We start from the raw sequence: 18,152 nt of genomic DNA, 5'->3' as shown, positions 1-18,152 counted from the left end.
AATGTTCTTTTTTTTTTTTAAAGATTTTATTTATTTATTTGAGACAGAGAGAATGAGAGACAGAGAGCATGAGAGAGAGCACATGAGAGGGGGGAGGGTCAGAGGGAGAAGCAGACTCCCTGCCGAGCAGGGAGCCCGATGCGGGACTCGATGCGGGACTCGATCCCGGGACTCCAGGATCATGACCTGAGCCGAAGGCAGTCGCTTAACCAACTGAGCCACCCAGGCGCCCCGGGTAAGAATGTTCTATAAGAAACCTACTGGACTGTAAGATTCTCAAGGGCATCAAAATTGTGGTTGTGGTACTTTTTGCAAGACACACACACAGAATCTAATAAGAATGTTTCACCCTCAGGGAGAGAGATAAATTATAGCTGACTGGCTACTGATAATAGTCAATTAGATAGTCTTTAATATTTCAAAATTTTCTTTGGAAGAATCTTAAAAAATCACTTTCAGAAGTAGATGATAAACACCTTTTTTTTTCAATTACTTGTTTATTTCAGAGAGTCTTTCACTCGCCACTAGCATTTCTCAGTTCTTTTTTATTATTATTATGTTATGTTAATCACCATACATTACCTCATTAATTTTTGATGCAGTGTTCCATGATTCACTATTTGCGCATAACACCCAGTGCTCCATGCAGAACATGCCCTCCTTAATACCCATCACCAGGCTAACCCATCCTCCCACCCCCCTCCCCTCTAGAACCCCCAGTTTGTTTTTCAGACTCCATAGTCTCTCATGGTTCATCTCCCCCTCCAATTCCCCCCCTTCATTCTTCCCCTCCTGCTATCTTCTTCTTTTTTTTTAACATATAATGTATTATTTGTTTCAGAGGCACAGATCTATGATTCAAGATAAACATCTTCTAACTGTATAATCTTATATCTTTTATCCCGTGTTCTTAACTAGCATAATCACCTACCGAACTCCTCAGACTTGCTTCTGTTTTTAAAAATCAAATCTGGCCTCTAAGACTAATACTTATCTCTTCTGGGGAAAGAAACTGAAGGTACATGAGCCAAAAGCCATTAAGCCCTGAACAGAAGAGAAAAATAGTGCTCCTGAATTGGTCTTCTCAATCTCATTCTCGGACTTGCAGCACTCACAACGCATCACTTACAAATGTAAAGGTAGTGATGCTCAGTACACCTAGGCTGCCTGGAACCCCGAAGAATGGTCCCTCCTTTCTTGGACTCCATATTTTCTATTTTCTAGACAGCTGGGCATTCATCCAACCTTTATTTTTACATAAGCCATGTTGCATGAAAATCTTTTTAGAATAACTATAACAAGGTCATACAGTGAGTACATTATAATGCCTCAATTTAAACCCAGATCTGTTGGACAATCTCTGTCCTACTGAGATGTGCTACCTCCACCACAGAATTCAAGACCACTGAGTCTAAGTTTTATAATTTATACCTCTCCTTCCTCACTGTCAGGTTCAACTGTCATTTCTCTTTTGACTATGAAAGACTCCTTCTGTTTTCTTGCTTATGTCATGTTTCTCAACAGTGTCACACATAAGGATATCACCAGGTGCTTGAACTCTGGATTGGGTGGGGTCTAATTTCTAGAGAGTGGGCTCTCAGTAGGGAGTGGAAAATCCAATAATCACTATCATGGTGATTTCATGTGGCCAAACTCAGAATACAACCTGTAGAATTACAAAGAACTTTGGAGATAAAAGACACTGGGGCTTGGTAGAAGAATTTTTGCTCTACATCCTCAGGGATTAACTACATATTCATTATTATAAATAACTACATATCTTATATAGTTAATATATTATATGTATATATGAAATTAACTACATAATTACATTGTATGTTTCCTCTAGCAGACTAGAAACTGAAATGAGGAACAATCTTTTGAAACAGAAGTGACCTGTATTTGGAACCAGCAGTGTCCAGTTTCACTGAATAGAGGAGAAGGTCACTGAATGTCAGAGCTGAAATGAGAACACCTCAGAGATGATTCTTATGCCATCATTTTCATCAAGAGAGGAGGACAGCAAGACTTAAAGAAGTGACTTGCCCATAGCTTTATGGGTCCCTGTGCAATTGCCATCAATTAAAGTGTGGCATATTAAACACGCATCAAGCATAAACAAGAAAATTTAGCCTTCAAGGCAAATAGCCATGTGTTAATTCATCTGTTATGGAGCCGATGGAGTTGATGGGTGGGGGGACATGCCAATACATTATCCAAACATATGCCTGAGCTCTTGTCTCTCTTATCCTCTATAAAAGGCCTCTGGGTCCAGAGTGAATGGACTAAGTGGTAGAGCAGATGTCCAGGGATGAATAAATCTCATGCCTGCAAGCTGTGTACAATTCCATCCAGAGCAGAATAACAACACACTGGAAGGACAGGTGTCTTCCCCAGATGTCTGAAGGAGAATGGAGACTTTCCTTTGTAGCAGGAGTGGATGGGCTGGTCATGTAGCTTCAAAGGAGCCAGATGGGGCTTTGGTACATCTTTTCTTGGTCTGTATATTTTCTGGATGTTTATCCATAACAAATGTGGTCTCTCTCTGAGATGGTAAGCTCCTAGAGAACGGTGGCCATGTGTTTCACCAGCTTCGCTCGACTATCACTGAATGACTTTCGATCAGAAAGCTGGGAACAGGGCATACTTTCAGAGGGCGGAGTTTCTCAAAAGTGATCACTTCCTGACTGATGACTAGAGGCTGGCTTAAGCAGGGAGGTGCAACAGGATGGCCAGACACGACATTCTTACCCATCCTCCTCCTATAAAGGCACATACTCAAGGGCTACCCGCGACTGTCTCGGAGTGAGGGCAGAAAAACACCCAAAGCATTGAGCCTAAGGAATGGTACGTGAGCACCAAAAAGCAATAGAAACGCAAGATGGAGGAGGGGGGTTACATTTTTCTTTGACCTGAAGGTAGATTTTCATTATTGAGTTTTCATTTCTTTTAGATCCAGTGCCTATGAGTCACCTATCTCCATGCAACACCTCACTGAAAGAGGTCCTTCTATGAAATTTGTATCAAACCATGTGGGAGGGGATAGAAGATCCACGTGAAGATCCAGTCTGAGCTTTACCAGCTCTGCATCCTTCCCCTCCTAAGATCACATATCCCACAGCTTCTTAGAGATTGCTCTAAATTATTACACAGTATTTCAAACTTTCGTATTCATTTATATCCACCATAATGAGAGTCCTTTTTTACTAACTCAGTGGGAGGACAGTGAGCATTAAACATACTTTACACTTTGAGGTCCGAGCTACCTGACTCCTAGTTCTGCCACTTGGTCCTTAGGTTACTGAAGCAAGTGCTTATTAATCTTTCTAAGCTTCAAACCTCCCAAATCAGATCGGCAAACAAGGCTTGTGGGAGGGGCCCTGCCTCATGGGGAAAATTATTGTCAAGTGGACAGAGGAGTAAATAACCAGGCTCTCTGAGAAGAGGAGGCCGGGAACACCCTGCTGGAAGTCTGGCCCTGCTGGGCTAGGCCCTGGTGGCAAGCGGAGAGGGAAGAGGAGTTCATTACATACGGGACTCCAATCTCAAAGATGTTGTTCTGGATCAGCTGCTTCCCCAACATGATGATGCTGAGCTGAATGCAGAGCTCCATGAGGCAGCCCCCTGGAGCACACTGCCCGGAAAAGAAGATAACGGAGGATGTGGTTAGACCAAGCGGAGCTCAGAGAAGCAAGGGCAAGAAGTGAGGCATGCTGCAAGGGGGGACGGCGGGGGCCAGGGGTGCACGGGGACACCACCAGCCGGACCGTACTTGCCTCTTCCATGCGGTAACCGTCGAACACGTAAACATAGCTTCCAGGTCTGCCCACGAACCTGAAATCCAGAAGCGTGGGAGAGTTAGGGAAGGGGAAGGCAGGGCTGCTAGAAGGCCTGCCTTCTGAGTGGAAGAGGCACCGCCCAACAGCCTCCTGGAAAGAACTGGCCAGGGCAGGGGCCAACTCACCCAGGGGTGGGCGTGGACACTGCGTTATTGGCTAGCTGTCACCTGACCATCGAGGGTTCACCTCTTAACCCGAGTTCCAGGGGACAGGGGCTGAGGCTGGGGCTGGTGTGCGCCTGGGAAGGTCCTGTGTATGGGCACCTGTGACAATTTCTGAGCCTCAGTGCCACGAGGTTTGGATTATCCCTAAATGTACTATCTGTGCACCCTCCTCCCTCAACCAATGTTAAGAATTGAGTTCTGATTGAGGCTCCTCGGTGGGAGATTCTGATTTCCCAGGAAATGGTCCTACCCATCTATTTAAGGCTCAGCTCAAATCTTTCCTTCTCTGTGAAGTCTTCTGTCTCGGTTCACAATTAAGTATTTCCCGGGCACTTTCTTTATACTTCTATGATAGCAACTCATTGCATGTGCTGTAGATAAGACCATCTCTTTCAATAGACCACAGATTTATCTAAGGGTCGGGACCCTATTTTTTGGCCTGAAATATCTATGTAGGAAATTTGCTATTGATATTAAATCTAGAGTGAAAGCACCAGTGGAGTATATACCCATTAATATGGATAGTCTCTCTGCTACTATAATTTTATACGAGTCAAAGGCAGAGATCCCAGGAAGGGGGTTGTGGTTTGTGTCACAAACCTATTTATAAGAAACTATCAAATATGCACAATAATAGCTCTTGCTATGGAGGCCTGCTTGATGAGGTTTTAGTGCTAAGGAAGCTTTTCTGACAAAGTTAATGCCTACTAGGAAATCTCCTTATAGGTAGCCAACTGATCTAATTGTCAGAAGTGATTTTACAGCTAGACACATTGCATAATAAAGAATCTGACTGGCCTTTGTTGCTGGTTCTTGGAGAAGCCTCTAAATCCTTAGAACTTCCCCCTAGGATTCTCTTTGTTATTGATAGTTGGGATCTTGAGACTATACCTAAATTTATGCTAATGAGATCACTCAGGATGGGGGAGGCCATGCCACAGAAACCAACTGTGTGATTAGAGGGTTGGGCCTTTCATCCAGGTAGTAGCAGCCTGACCTCAGGGGATGGAAGGGGGGCGGAGGCTGAGCTCAGTCACATGGTGAATGCTTCAACCAATCACACCTACGTACTGCAAACTTACAAATTCTGGGCACGGAGGCTTGGATGAGCTTCCTGGTTGGTGGGACACATCAACGTGCCAGGAAACTAATGCATCCTGAGGACCTGGAAGCTTCTGTTTAGGACCCTCCTAAACCTCACCCTATGTGCCTCTCCCACTTGCTGGTTTGCATTTGTACCCCCTTTCTACAGTAAAACTGTAATTTTAAGTACAGGACATTCCTGAGTTCTATGAGTCATTCTAGAGAATTAGCAAACCTGAGCAGTTTGTGGCTGTAGCCAGTTGGTCTGAATCATGAGTGGCATAGGAACTCCAGAGCCTGCAGCTAGTGTTTGGAGGGAGGGCAATCTTGTGGAAGACTGTGCCCTTAATCTGCGAAGTCTGTGCTAGCTCGGGGTAGCTGGTGTCAGAATTGCATTGTAAGACCTATGAGCCATTCACGAAACCTGAAATTCCTTCTTATCTCATGCTCAAAGTTGGGAGGTCAAGATTATTCTAAGACTCACCCTCTGGGGCCCAGGGTCAAATCCCTATAGTTTCTCTGGTTATCAGAATCCAAAGATTCTAATCCAAAATGACATAATGCTTATGCCACCGCTTCACAAACAGTACAGTGGGGATGGAGATGGGGAATGGGACTGAGAGTGTGAACTGACAGTGGGGACAAGTTGACTCTGGCGGGGACCCAGTCTTAGGGACAAGTTGCACTTCCATGTGTGAAACCATTATACTCACCTCCCCTTGAAAAAGGCCACATAGAAGATGGGTGAGTAGGCATTGACAAACTTTAGCAAGAAAGCTTTGAGTATCAGGCGTTCTTCAAAAGTCTGTTCTGTTTTGGGAACCTCTGAAAGAAAAGAGCAAAGCTGGTAAGACTGAGAGACAGATTTTCACCTCTTCAGAGTTTTAATCCTGACTACATGAACCATTGTCTCTCGGCTCTCATTCCTTCAGAGTAGAAACCAAGCGATCTGTCTCTGGCACATTAGAACTGAATTCATCCGGGAGGTCCCAAATGGATTGCCAGGTACTATGAAGCCACAGAAGGCAAAGGGTACACAGAATCATCACCTTTCTCCCTCCACTTCCCTCCTCTTATCCACTCCAGCAGCTGTACTCCTGTAAGGGGGATGTGAGCAAACAGAACTTCCTCTAACCACCCTCACCTCATCAAGGGGAACGCAGTTTTTAACTGTGTGATTGCCACTTCCATAAGATTTTATTTGAACCAAAGTCCCTGATGAAAAAGACTTGTTAACCAATGAACTACAGTCAACAGGCAGCAAAGACTTGTCTTGGGTACCATGACATTTTTCCTCTTTCTCGCCTCCTTCATTTCCAGCAGGAAAGCCTGCATCTGTATGCTCTTTGGATAGACTGGGACACCTTATACTCACTCGCTCAAATGATGGAGAATCATCAAATAAGTGAAACGAACATAAGCCTAATGTCTCAAACTCGGGGGTCACAGCCCCAGCGAGTCCTGTGAGGTTCAAGGAGAGGAGTCAGCTCATAATTCCCCCAAGGACCCTAAGAAACACTGGCAGAAACCTCACTGATGCCTTCAGAAGACTCGAGACCCATGGGATGTTCTGGTGGACAACAGGGCACAGTGTTTGCTGGGGATTCACAGATTGTGACAAATGGCTTGGCAAAGATAGGAGGTTATAGGGCCACACTTCAGGGGCAGAAAGAAAGCACTAGCCTGTATCATGCGCACTGATAAATATCACCCGAAAGTGTGCTGAGCACAGGGCCAAAGTATCAGGACCATGCCAGCCAGGAGGTTCTGTGTCCAGATGAGGTTGATGCATGGACCCATCTGACTTGTCTGCCCACCTGACTCACACACAGCTTTAGTAGCAATCTTTGGAAAAGTGGATGCAAAATTCTGTTCCCTCTCCTGATATTCCCTTCCTTGTCCCATCCCCTATGTACAAATCCTTCACATCCTTTAGCAATCAGATCAAATGTTGCCTGTAATCTCCTTCCCAAAGACTTCCCCGATGACTTCAGATGGTAGTAATCTCTTTTTCTTCTATAGTATTTTATATTTCTCCTTATTAATTACCTACTTCCATGCCCTCTGAAAATCACAATAGGAGGTTTCATTGGTCTTCTGTCTTAGTTGGGGTTACCTGCTACGTCAAGAAGTAAGTAGTTTATTTTGGAAGTGCTCCCAGGAAGCTTTGGTGAGGGAGTGGGGTAGTGAGACAGAGAGGAGAGGGAAGGCAGCACGCATGTGTTCTGAACAATTGAAGGCCACAGGCGACTGGGGCTCAGTCCCCCTGGGGACCTTCTAAGAGACTCTGAAACACCCCTCATAATTACTACACTGAGGAGTGAGCAAGTGGAGTCCCTCATTGGGTGAAGGGTACCGCTGGACTTGACTCCCCAGCACTTCCGCCTTGTCGTACACATGGGCTGAGCATGCTCACAACCGGAAAACGCCTGCAGGCAGGGAGCGGCGGGGACCTCCAGGGACGCCAAAGGGATATGTGTGCTGTACCGTAGTGTCTGCTCCAAGCTGCTCCACGCGTGGCATTACACCCAGGCGCGCACACCTGCTAACTCGTTTCCTCCTTACCTACCTATGTGAGGGCGTAGCGCATCTCACTTTTACAAAGAAAGGCAGCTGAGGTCCAGAGGGGTGACAGCCTTGCTCTAGATCATACAGGCCATAAGTTCGGGTTACAAAAGAGTTAAGGTCTGAACCCAGATCCACCTGTCTCCAAAGATGATGTTTACTCCACCACACTGTGAAATCAGGACCTTGGACTGCTGTCTCCATCAGACCTCCTCTTTCACCTCCCCACCCTCCACCCCCAGCCCACATGATATGTACCTAAGAAATATTTGTGAGCGGTCAGGTCACAGGCATTGAGCACCAGCTGCATGTTGCCAGGGTGAACGGCGACTCCACACTTCCTGCAAGGAGCTTCATTTACCAAGGTCTCTGGGAGAGACTTTTGCAAACTGCCAGTCTTTTCAAGATTTAATCTGTGAGTGGCAAAGAATCCTACCCCCTCTCGTCATGACCAAAGGGGATCTTAGAGAGAAAAATGCTGTATTTCCATGACCTGTTTTCCCACACAGCACAGTGAGCCCCTCATTCATTTGCAATCTTAGAACATAGTCCTGAGTATAAAGGATGATGCCCAATAGCATCAGCGGTGGTCCAAGCACGAGCAGAGACCCGAGGAGACTGTCGCAGGCAGACGTCAGCCCATGGGGACCCTTGGCCCTGGGAGTGGCCTTGAGAACCAGAAAGCTTAGAGATGCCATAGTGCTACTCTCACATTTGCAATCCTGGCCTCAACTTCTGCCTAAGGCCTGCGGAAATGAGGCCTACTCATCCTCTAGTCATGTCCTAGCCCCCATGAACCCTAAGAAACATGGTGTCACCCCTGGGCAGCCAGCAACACTGAAAACTGGTTCATTCTCTGAGAACCCCATCATCCTGAAGCCTACTTTAGTTTGCTTATGCTTTCTAACAGTCCTGGAGGCCCTGGCAGGCCATGCTGAACCTACAGAGCACCCAGTCATGCTATTCTCGGCTCAGCTGTATGTTGAGGGGAGTGACTACTTGCTTGTTTTGCTCCAGAGATGGCCGTAGGGACAGATTTTCACATCAGACACACCTGACTTCAAATGCAGAATGTAGGTAGAGGACTGAACTTATATAGAAAGGATACCGACATCTCCCTCACAGGTTGTTGAAGACAGGATAGGATGCTTATAAAGCCCTCAGCCAAGAGCTTGGCAAGTGCTGGACCTCAATAAATGATAGCTCCTGTTGTCCTAAACAGTGTCCTCTGATGCCATCACCTCCTCCAAGCTGGCAGCCCTGCTTTCTGCAGCACAGTTGGGCCACCTGTGGCCAGGTGTTTGTGCACATCTCTAACCCCTAAAGTTCTGGGCATTGTTTCCATGCTGATGAATGAGCGCTTTCTACCAATCAGAGGAAAGGATAGCTAGTAGGTGACCCTGCTGGCACATAGCTGGGAAGGTCTAATCAAAACAGCCCCTCTCCCCACCTCCACAGAACTCCCAGCCCATGCTTCCTGACGTCCTCTAAACATGGGAAATAAACATTGTCTGCTAGGGAACCTAGAGACATTTTCATAATTTTATAGGAGATGAAGCTGGAACAGTCTCCCATGATATCCCTCAGCTGGCAGACAGCTTTGTGGTTTTCTCCTTCCTGCCACGCGTAGAGGGCCACGGGCACAGTCCCATGAGCTAGAAGTCCAGCCAGTCCCACACCGCCTTGCCCAGCAAGCACTTGGATGATGGTCTGTACTCACCACTCACAGTGAACACTGAGACTTCTTTAGTTTATGGACATAAGCAAAGCCCCACAGATATTTCACCTGTAAGGGCTTTTCCCTCCCTGCTACAAAGTCTGCCCAACCAAAAGGCCAATGTGTCCCTGTTTGACTTATGCTTCTCAAGTCTTCCCTGGGCTCAAGATCCACATCCCCTTCTTCAGTCTGATTCCTATTTTCCTTAACAAAAGGAAATAATGCTGAGGCCCAGGAAATGCCTGCCACCCATTTCTAAGGTCGCTTTCCATTTTAAGATCTCCTAACTCCGAACCACCAAGTGGCCATTAACCCTGGCTCTCCCCAGCCTGCCACCCTGGCCCCGCCACGCACAGTGTGGATGGCGTTCCCACAATGAGCACAGTCAGGTCCGCCTTCTGCTGGGCCACGGCTGACACTAGATGTATCAGACTAAGCACATTTATTGAATGAATGAATGACATGACATGACATGACATGACATGACATGAAAATATCATTTAGAATAGTGAAAAAGTATTTATCATTTACTAAAAATTCCCTGTGGGTATGAAATCACAAGAAAGCAATAGCCGAAAGAGAGTGAAATCTCCCTCATTTCAATTTCATTTAATTAATTTAAATTTCCCTATCTTATCCATGAGATAAGAGATGGGGGTATTGGAGTTAGATGCAGGACCTAGAAGGGCTATAGCCCTTGCCATGGGAGGGGCAGAGAAGGACAGGAGGTGAGGCAGAGCCCCTGCCAAAGAAGAAAATGTGAGTGATGGGGGAGGGGTGGAGGCGCCCAGCAGAAATGTTCCTTAACTTCCCTGTCAAAAAAAGAAGGAAGGGGGGAGGAAGGGAGGGAGGGGGAGAGGGAAAGAAGAAGGAGGGAGGGAAGGAAGGAAGGAGGGAAGGGAAAGGAAAGGGGAAGGAAGGAGAGAGGGAGGGAGGAAAGGAGGAAGGGAGGGAGGAAGGGGGAGGGAGGGAGGGAAGGAAGGAAGGAAGGAAGGAAGGAAGGAAGGGAGGGAGGGAGGGAGGGAGGGAGGGAGGAAGGAAAATTTTTCAGTGGGATTTTGAGCCTTTGCCCAGTGTACCCAAGGCAGCCAATTCAACAGTAACAATCACTCCTTGTCTCTCATTTTAAAATATTTGGGGGATAAGAAAATTAAAACTTGTGTCACCCAAAAATGAGTAATCAGGTCTAAGGAGCTGAAAATTTGGTAAACTTGTCTTGTAAATGTGGCTAGAAGGGGATTAAGGACGAGGTACAAAGAGGCACGTGTCTTTGATTTTCTTTTATAATCTCCTTTGAACTCTTTGTGCTCAGATCTCCCAATCCCTGCAGGAATTTCCTCCAAGTTCTTGGGAAAGAGAATCCAATCCTTTTGGGATGCTTTGCTCCAACTGGAAATGAGTGGCTCCCTTCCTCTATGCTGATAAATCATGGGCGTAGTTATTATTTATTAGTTTTAGTTCTAAAAACAGCCTTTGTCTGTGCTCTTAGGGCCATGAGCCACCATAAATAATGGGCACTTCCAATAAACAATCCAAATCCACTTGATAGGCCACTAAATCAGCTGGATGCCCCCACCTCAGAGAAGCTCTGCAGCCCCGTTCTGGGCTTTGCTGAGCCTTCCAGGGAACACCCCCCAGCCCCCCAGGGACGCAGATAACTGGGGATGGGGGTGGGGGTTATCAAAGCCCGGAAGCTCCAGTTGGACTACTGGATCTCTCTCAGCAGCCAACACGAGGAGCCTCATCCGTCTACCACAGAGACTACATGACTCAAGAAATAGAACAAGATTTCCCAGAGTCCACTTGGGATGGGGATGATGTCTTCAGGCCAAGCATAATCCGCAGTTCAGGCCACTGGCAGGACGCCCTCGTAAGACACAGACCTCTGGAGTGGGCCTAAACCCAGGAGAAAATGGCCCAGAGCCTCGGGCTTCATAAAACTCCAAACACAGTGCCTTTAGATTGTGATCGCTACAGGGGTATACAGGAGGGGAGTCGATGTGAAGAGCGTGTGAGCAGGTAGAAGGCAACCCCTCTCCACCCTTATTCACTCCTGAAATCCCACGTCCCCCAGAAAGTCACCCCGTGTTGATTAGAGGCCTTCTGAGGGTTTCACCAGCAGGTCGGGACGACCTACTGAAGCAGATTTCCAACAGAGGGCAGACTCTATCCAGGACCAGAAGGGCAACTGGATAGAATTCCTGGGCCGAGCCACTACATAGCCCCCTTTTCTCTTAAGTGTTAAACCTCTGGAGCATTGTGTCATGACAAAATATGAGTACAAATGACCCAGCTGTAAACTGCCTTGGAAAATAATTAGTATGAAAGCCCAAGTTAGTCCCAGGGGGCCAGCTCAGAATTCAAAGTCCCCAGAGCTCCATCTTAATCATATGGAAACAGCATGGCCCGCAAGAGGATGCCAGCTGCAGGATCTGAATTTTCGAGGAGCAGCTCAGCATCACTGGAGCCCCCAAGAGCCCAGCTGGCGCAGATATAGCAAGGGCGACAAAACAAGATGAGGAGATGTCCAAGCGTGTATTTCAACTAGTACCAGCCCTGGCCTGAACCTCTGGGGCTCAGTCAGAAGGCAAAGATGCCTGCTTCTCTCTCAGGGCAGATCAAGCTTTTGCAAACAGCAATGTATTCTGACAGCCCTACCATCTGGCCTTCCCTCTATTTGTGTGTGTGTGTGTGTGTGTGTTTGTGGGGGCGGGGGTAGGTGTGTCTCAGCCTCTGTGTGTGTTGATGTTGTTGCCTTGTTTGTGCCATTGAGAGGAAGGGAATCCATAGGAAAAGCCAGCCAGCTGGGTAATTTAGCTGCCCGCCCATTGCCTAAGGGAGCGGAGAGCCCCAGAACTGGAGATTAAGGATGGGTGTTCCTGAGATACTCCTGCAGCCCAGAGAGTGTCTTCGTGCAAGGGATCCCCCTCGTAGAGTCAGGAAGATGACTCGGGATCCCAGACAAACGGACGGGAGACCTACTGTGCTGTCTAACAGCCTCGCCCAAGGTGACAGCACCCCAGGGCACCTCATTTTAAGATAGAAGGAGACTAAGTAGGCAGGGAGCACCTGGGAAGGGGGAGAGAAAGAGAGAGAGAGAGGAGAGATTGATGGACCCCGCTATGGGCCACCGTGTGCCAGGCACCGTCCAGGCACTCAACGTGGATTCCGCATCTGACTGTTGCAGCTGCGCTATGAGGACTGTCTCCCCACGGCACTGAGAGCAGTAGGGAGAGAACAGACAGGTAGGTAGGTGAGCCCAGTTTGCAACCACAGACACTCCTGTGACACCAGTGCATCATCTCACAAGCACACTGGTCTGGAAACCAAGCCCAGTGAGTGGGAAGGGAGTCATGCCACCTTAGCCCATCTCCTCACCTCTTCCCAGGGAAGGCAGCGCAGAGGGAATGGTTTATCTTTTTCATCCTTTTTTTGTTGTTGTTCAACAAATGTTTCTCAAGGGGCTATTATGTGCCAGGCGCTGGGCACTGGGAATAGAGGGGTGGCCAAACCAATACGCTCCCCGCCCCGTGGACTGAGAATCTAGAAGAGGGGCGCAGACAAATGTACCACTCTGGAGAGCAATGAGGATAAAAGGCAGGGAGAGAGGGGAAGAAAAGGGGGCAGGAAGACAGTTTAGTCAGAGTGGTCGAGAAAGGGCTCTGGGGAGCTGACCTCTCAGCTGAGGCCCCATGGATCCTGCAGGGGTGGCAGCCTCGGAAGGGCTGCGGATGGGAGAGATCTACGGATGTCCAGGGAACGGAAAGGCCCAAGGGACTGGAGCATTCTGAGCAAGGAGAGAGCATTTAGTAGGCAGTAAAGCTGGAGAGGAAGGCAGGGGCGGGTCAGTGGGCCTCCACAGGCCACAGGAAGGACTTCAGATCTCACTGGAAGCACAATGGGAAATTGCCTTGGGGTTCTACAGAGGGAAGGGATAGAGCAAGATTAGATTTTAAAAGGATCACAGAAAATGAGCTGTGGATGTGTGTGTGTGTGTGTGTGTTTAGTGGGGGGGACAGTCGTAGAAGCAGAGAGACCAATGAGGAATGTACAGTGGTCCAGGCAAGAGATGACCAATATTAGGATGGAACCTGTGAACAGTGGTCAGATCTGGGGTATGTCTGAAGGTGGAATGGGCCATACTTAACAGACTGGAAATCTAGGTGTGGAAGAAAAAAAAAAAAAGAGAGAGAGAGAGAGAGAGAGGTAGGTCCAGGACGACACTCGGGTTTGGGTACGAGCATTTGAGTGGTTGGTGGTTCCAGTTACTGAGACAGAAAATAAATGCGTGAAAGGTAACAGGTTTGGAGGAAAAAATTAAAAGCTCAAAGTTGGACACACGGAGTCCTTGGACCTCCTTGCTTTTGTCCCCCCGGGGTCATGCCCCCAGCGGGAAGGAGCTTTGCACCAACTGCAAACCATCCTTCAAAGCACCCAGCCAGCTTCCAGCTTCGAGGAACCAGAGCCTCAAGCAAGTCGCGGCCTCAGGCGGACGGTGCACCGGGTGATATCCCAAGTGCTTCCTGCTTCTGGTCTTCTGTGTCCCGTGACACAAGTCACAAGGCTGTAACAGAAGAACAGATGAAGACCTTGGGCTTTTCGGTCCCAGTGTTCCCAGACAAGTGATTTCCTTTGCCAAGCCTCACTGTCCCAATTCCTAAGATGGGACCTTCCTTAAACATCTCTTGTAAAGACTGAGGGAAACCAAGTATGGGGAGCACCAAGCAGAGAGTAAGGGCTCAGACGTCTGCTTTGACTAGTGTAGCAAAGCACTGTAGCAGGCATTTAATCTGGGTGTTAGTGAAAATCCTTAGTGAGAGAGATGCCAGCAAGTGACCGAAAAATCTCTGACAGAGTCCTCTTAGAAGGTTGGGGTGGGCATCACTTGGGTTAGTGAGGGTCCCTGGAGTCGCTGAGGGTAACCTCTCTCTGAGGGAGATGAAAAGGGGTAGCATCAGACCTACTGTGTTGTGCAAGTTGAAGAGGACAAGCTGTAGGCTCCTTAGGTGGATTTCTAGGGCGAGAAGGGAGGGCATCCTGGAGATGGGGGTGGAGGTACATAAGAGTCCCTGAAAGCAGGGGACCCTGACAGCTACAGCCCCCTCCTCACTGAGCTTACTCTGGAGGGGAGGATCATCCTCCCTCAGGAGCAATGGGCTGCCTGGGACCTGCAGTACGGAGCGACCCTCTCACCGAGGGCCCAGCTTCTTCTGTCAGATGGGACAGGGCAGGCGTCCAGCAACAATGGTGTGCAGCAGTGAGACCCGAAAGAGTGAAGGGCCGGACATACTGCAGGTGTTTCCCTGTTTAAACAAGGATGTTGGCCTGACCGCCTCTACTAGTCAAGATCCCAGCAGGAAACAGAATTCACCTCAGATGGTTCAAAGGACGTGCATCTAATGAAGCTTCTCTTAGAGCGGCGGAGGGGTGAAAAGAAGACATGGTGTCCCTGGAGCCCAAGAAGGACCATGAGGGAGGACTCATCCCGTAGAAGCCGTGGTTAGGAAAGGAGGCAGTTCTCCCAGAGATGAGGGAGAAGCAGGGGAGACCTACCCCCAACTCCCTCTCCTGCCTGCTAGGCTTCCTCCTCTCCCACGGCTTCCTGTCGGCTGGACCCAACTGGAAGTCAGAGTCGGGGACCCCCTGTGATACCACCTGCTTGGGGCTTAGGGGCACAGGACGTGGTGGAGAAGGGGGGAGAAGGGGTCTGGAGGGAAAACACGGCAAACAGACAATGCCCACCATATTCCTTTCTCTTCTTGTGGCTTAAGTCTTGAGTCAGGGTTCTGAGAAACCCCAAAGGAGAGGAATATATTGGACTTCTGCTAACAGGAGAGAGGAATGCTTCCGCGATTAACTGGAAACATGAAAGAGACATGTTCATAGTTACAGCTCAAGTTTGGGAAGGAGTTCTTGCCAGTTGTATTAAACTATTATAAGTAGCACGTTCGTAATCATGGTTTCCTGTAACTGGAATGAATTGTGCCATGAACTTGGGCTATAACCACAATCAGGTCTCTCTTATTATTAGCAGCAGCCTCCCATGGTCCTCGTCCCTCCCAGACAACATTCACAAGACTTCACGCCACCCCCAGACAATGGCAGGATCCCCTCATGCCACACCCTTCCCCTGGCTGCACTGACAGGCCGGCAGGAGGCTCTTCCCCCACCCCCCCGCCCCGTTGCCTGAGGCCACCCAGAGAGTCAGGAACTGGCGGCAGAGCACGAATACGACCCCCGCAGATCTGACTCTCAGGCCAGATTTCAAATTCCCAGCACTACGGTCTCCACCCGCCCCCACCCCCCACACTGGGAAGGCACACGTCCTGGCCCACACGCATCCACACGCGTCCACACGTATCCCTGCTGTGAACATACGATCCCGAGCAGGCTCAGGCTGCAGTGAAGCCGACTCCCTTTGTCCCAGTGCTTGGAGCCAACAAAGTAGCGCTTCCCCCTGACTCTGAAAACACACATTGTCCACATTTGATGGAAAATTAGATCCATCCGTGTATGTCCAAAATGTTCTTCAAAGAATTTTTGATGTCCTGGCAGCCTTTGGTACTGAGCTTCCTCTCCCTTTTTTCTTTCCCTCCCTCTTCTCCTTAGTTGTAATAGATCGGCTTTCCCTGGGGACAGCTTAGAACTGGATACAAAATTTTAAACTGAGGCATTTCAATTCTTCAAAAAAATTTTTTTTAGTTTAATAAAGCATATAGGACCCCAAAGTCTGTGAACCTACGCAGGTGTCCTCATGCACACGGGCCTAGGAGGCAGGTGACAGTGCACACAGAGCTGGCTCCCTCTGAGTCTCCCTGCCCCTCCCAAGACCCCTACCACCTGACACCCACATGGGTGGGGGCGTTGCCCTGTAAACCGTCTGGAGCCTCTCATGGTGTTTTCCTTTCCTTTTTCAATACCTCTAAACTTCCCTGAGGACAAGGACGGCTACATATTACCAGACAGTAGAGTGTCAGGGTCTCAGCGCTGAGGCCTGACTCACCCCCACCAGCCCCAAGACCTTGGGCCTGTTCTTCATCTCTCTGTGGCTGTCTTCTGACTCTAAAATGGGCATGTTAAGACTACCGACGCCCTTGGGGCTGTTTTGAGGATTAAGTATATTGATAAACAGAAAGTGGTTAGAGCAGTGTTTGGCGTGCGCACGTGCATGCATGCGTGTGCGTGCGCACACACACACACGCGCACACACGCACACACACACACACATACCACTAACCATGTGCTCACGCGTCAAGTTTCTAAAGCTCCTCAGGCTTCCCAGAAGAGCCATGAAAGCAATGACCAATTCCTGGCCCTACGGTGAAGATTCCGTGGCATCATGTATGTCCAATGCCCACCAGTGCCCCATACACAGAGGTGGATGCTCCATTAACACCACCCCTCCTTTCGCTCACTTCCTGGCCCCACCTCAGTGGCCCCAGGGCAGCAACGCTGCAGGACATTGGCAATATTTAAACAACTCACAAACACAACCACTTTCAGGAGAACTGGAGACTCTGACTTGACACACTCACCATTCTCTGAGCACCTACAAGAAGCCCAACCCTGTAACTGGGAGCGTGAAGGGTGAACGGCCCAGCTCCTCACACAACCAGCACTGTGCACACACACAGCTTTGGAAGGGAGAGGCAGAGGCGGCAGAGCTAGAGATGGAGACTGGGCCCAAGAAAAGCAAGCGGCTGGCATCCAGGGTATTCAGTCTAGAAGCCTGCTGTGAGCCCTGCCTCCCCCACCCTGCCTCCAGCTAGAAGAGTTCCCCACAACTAGAGTGCGGATAGGCTTCCCTTCCAGGCCAAGCCAGATCCAGGCCTACCTCCGTCAGCATCCTAAGACCCTGCGGTTTTCAGGAGCACCAGACATTCTGCTCCCTCTGTGTGGGCTCAGAAGCTTGCTGTCTCAAAGGCCTGGTATCTGCCTGTGTCCCAAGGAGGAAGCTGCTATGATCTGCATGTTTGTGTCCCCCCCAAATTCACATGTTGAAAACCTAATCCCCAATGTGATGGTATTAGGAGGTGGTGCCTTTGGGAGGGGCTCAGGCCATGAGGATGGAGCTCATACGAGTGAGATGAGTACCCTCATAAAAGAGGCTCCAGAGAGGCCCCTACTCCCTCTGCCAGGGGAGGACACAGCCAGAAGTCTGTGGCCTGGGCGAGGACCCTTCCCCAACCCTGCAGGCATCTTGACCTCAGACTTCCAGCCTCCAGAGTAAGAGAAACACATTTCCGCGGTTTATCCCACAGAGTGGGATTCTGGGATGGCAGCTGAACAGAGTAGGACCGAAGCATACCTCGAGCTCGTCTACTTGGTGACCCCTGTCACCTTGCTTCATCCCCTGGCTCCCAGGACATCTGAGCCCTGTCTGATTTGCCTGGGAATCCGATGTCCTGGACAGCTATTGCTTGTTTCCCATCCCAGGAGCCAGACCCTTTCCTAGAACGACCGTCTGAGACCCCTTTAAGAATGAACAGATCACTGGAGACCACCCTGTCCCACGCATTCACTGGGATCCTCAAACTCATCACTGATGCTGCTGAACCAGGCTACGCACCTTAGATAGAGGGCCTTGGCCACCAAGGCCCCAGGCTTCACTCACTTTTCCCTCCACCAGATCACAGTGTGTCTTGCACGCAAGCCCATGACCATTGTTACATGGCAGCCAGGGAGACAATCACTGCCTTTATCTACCACGGCGGAGCCAACTCTTAGCAAATTCTGGGGTTTTTTTGGTCACAAATACTTGTGGCAAGAATGGACCTCAGATTG

General features: G+C 49.0%; 1 protein-coding gene across 1 annotated transcript in view; it reads right to left on the bottom strand.

Moving 5' to 3' along the window:
- ANO2 (anoctamin 2) overlaps positions 1 to 18,152 on the bottom strand; it is a 363,940-nt gene that overhangs the window by 44,819 nt on the left and 300,969 nt on the right. Inside the window, exons 17-19 of the mRNA XM_054507219.2 lie at positions 5,800 to 5,911; positions 3,777 to 3,834; positions 3,534 to 3,634 (exon numbers count right to left, since the gene is read on the bottom strand). Of these exons, the coding sequence (XP_054363194.1) occupies positions 3,534 to 3,634; positions 3,777 to 3,834; positions 5,800 to 5,911 (271 nt within the window). The remainder of the gene's footprint in view (positions 1 to 3,533; positions 3,635 to 3,776; positions 3,835 to 5,799; positions 5,912 to 18,152) is intronic.

Source organism: Mirounga angustirostris, unplaced genomic scaffold, assembly GCF_029215605.1.
Source record: "Mirounga angustirostris isolate CCGP_5_RB_7025 unplaced genomic scaffold, mMirAng1.0.hap1 SCAF_5, whole genome shotgun sequence".
Classification (NCBI taxonomy): Eukaryota; Metazoa; Chordata; class Mammalia; order Carnivora; family Phocidae; genus Mirounga; species Mirounga angustirostris.
This window is presented reverse-complemented; position numbering and strand designations above follow the sequence as displayed.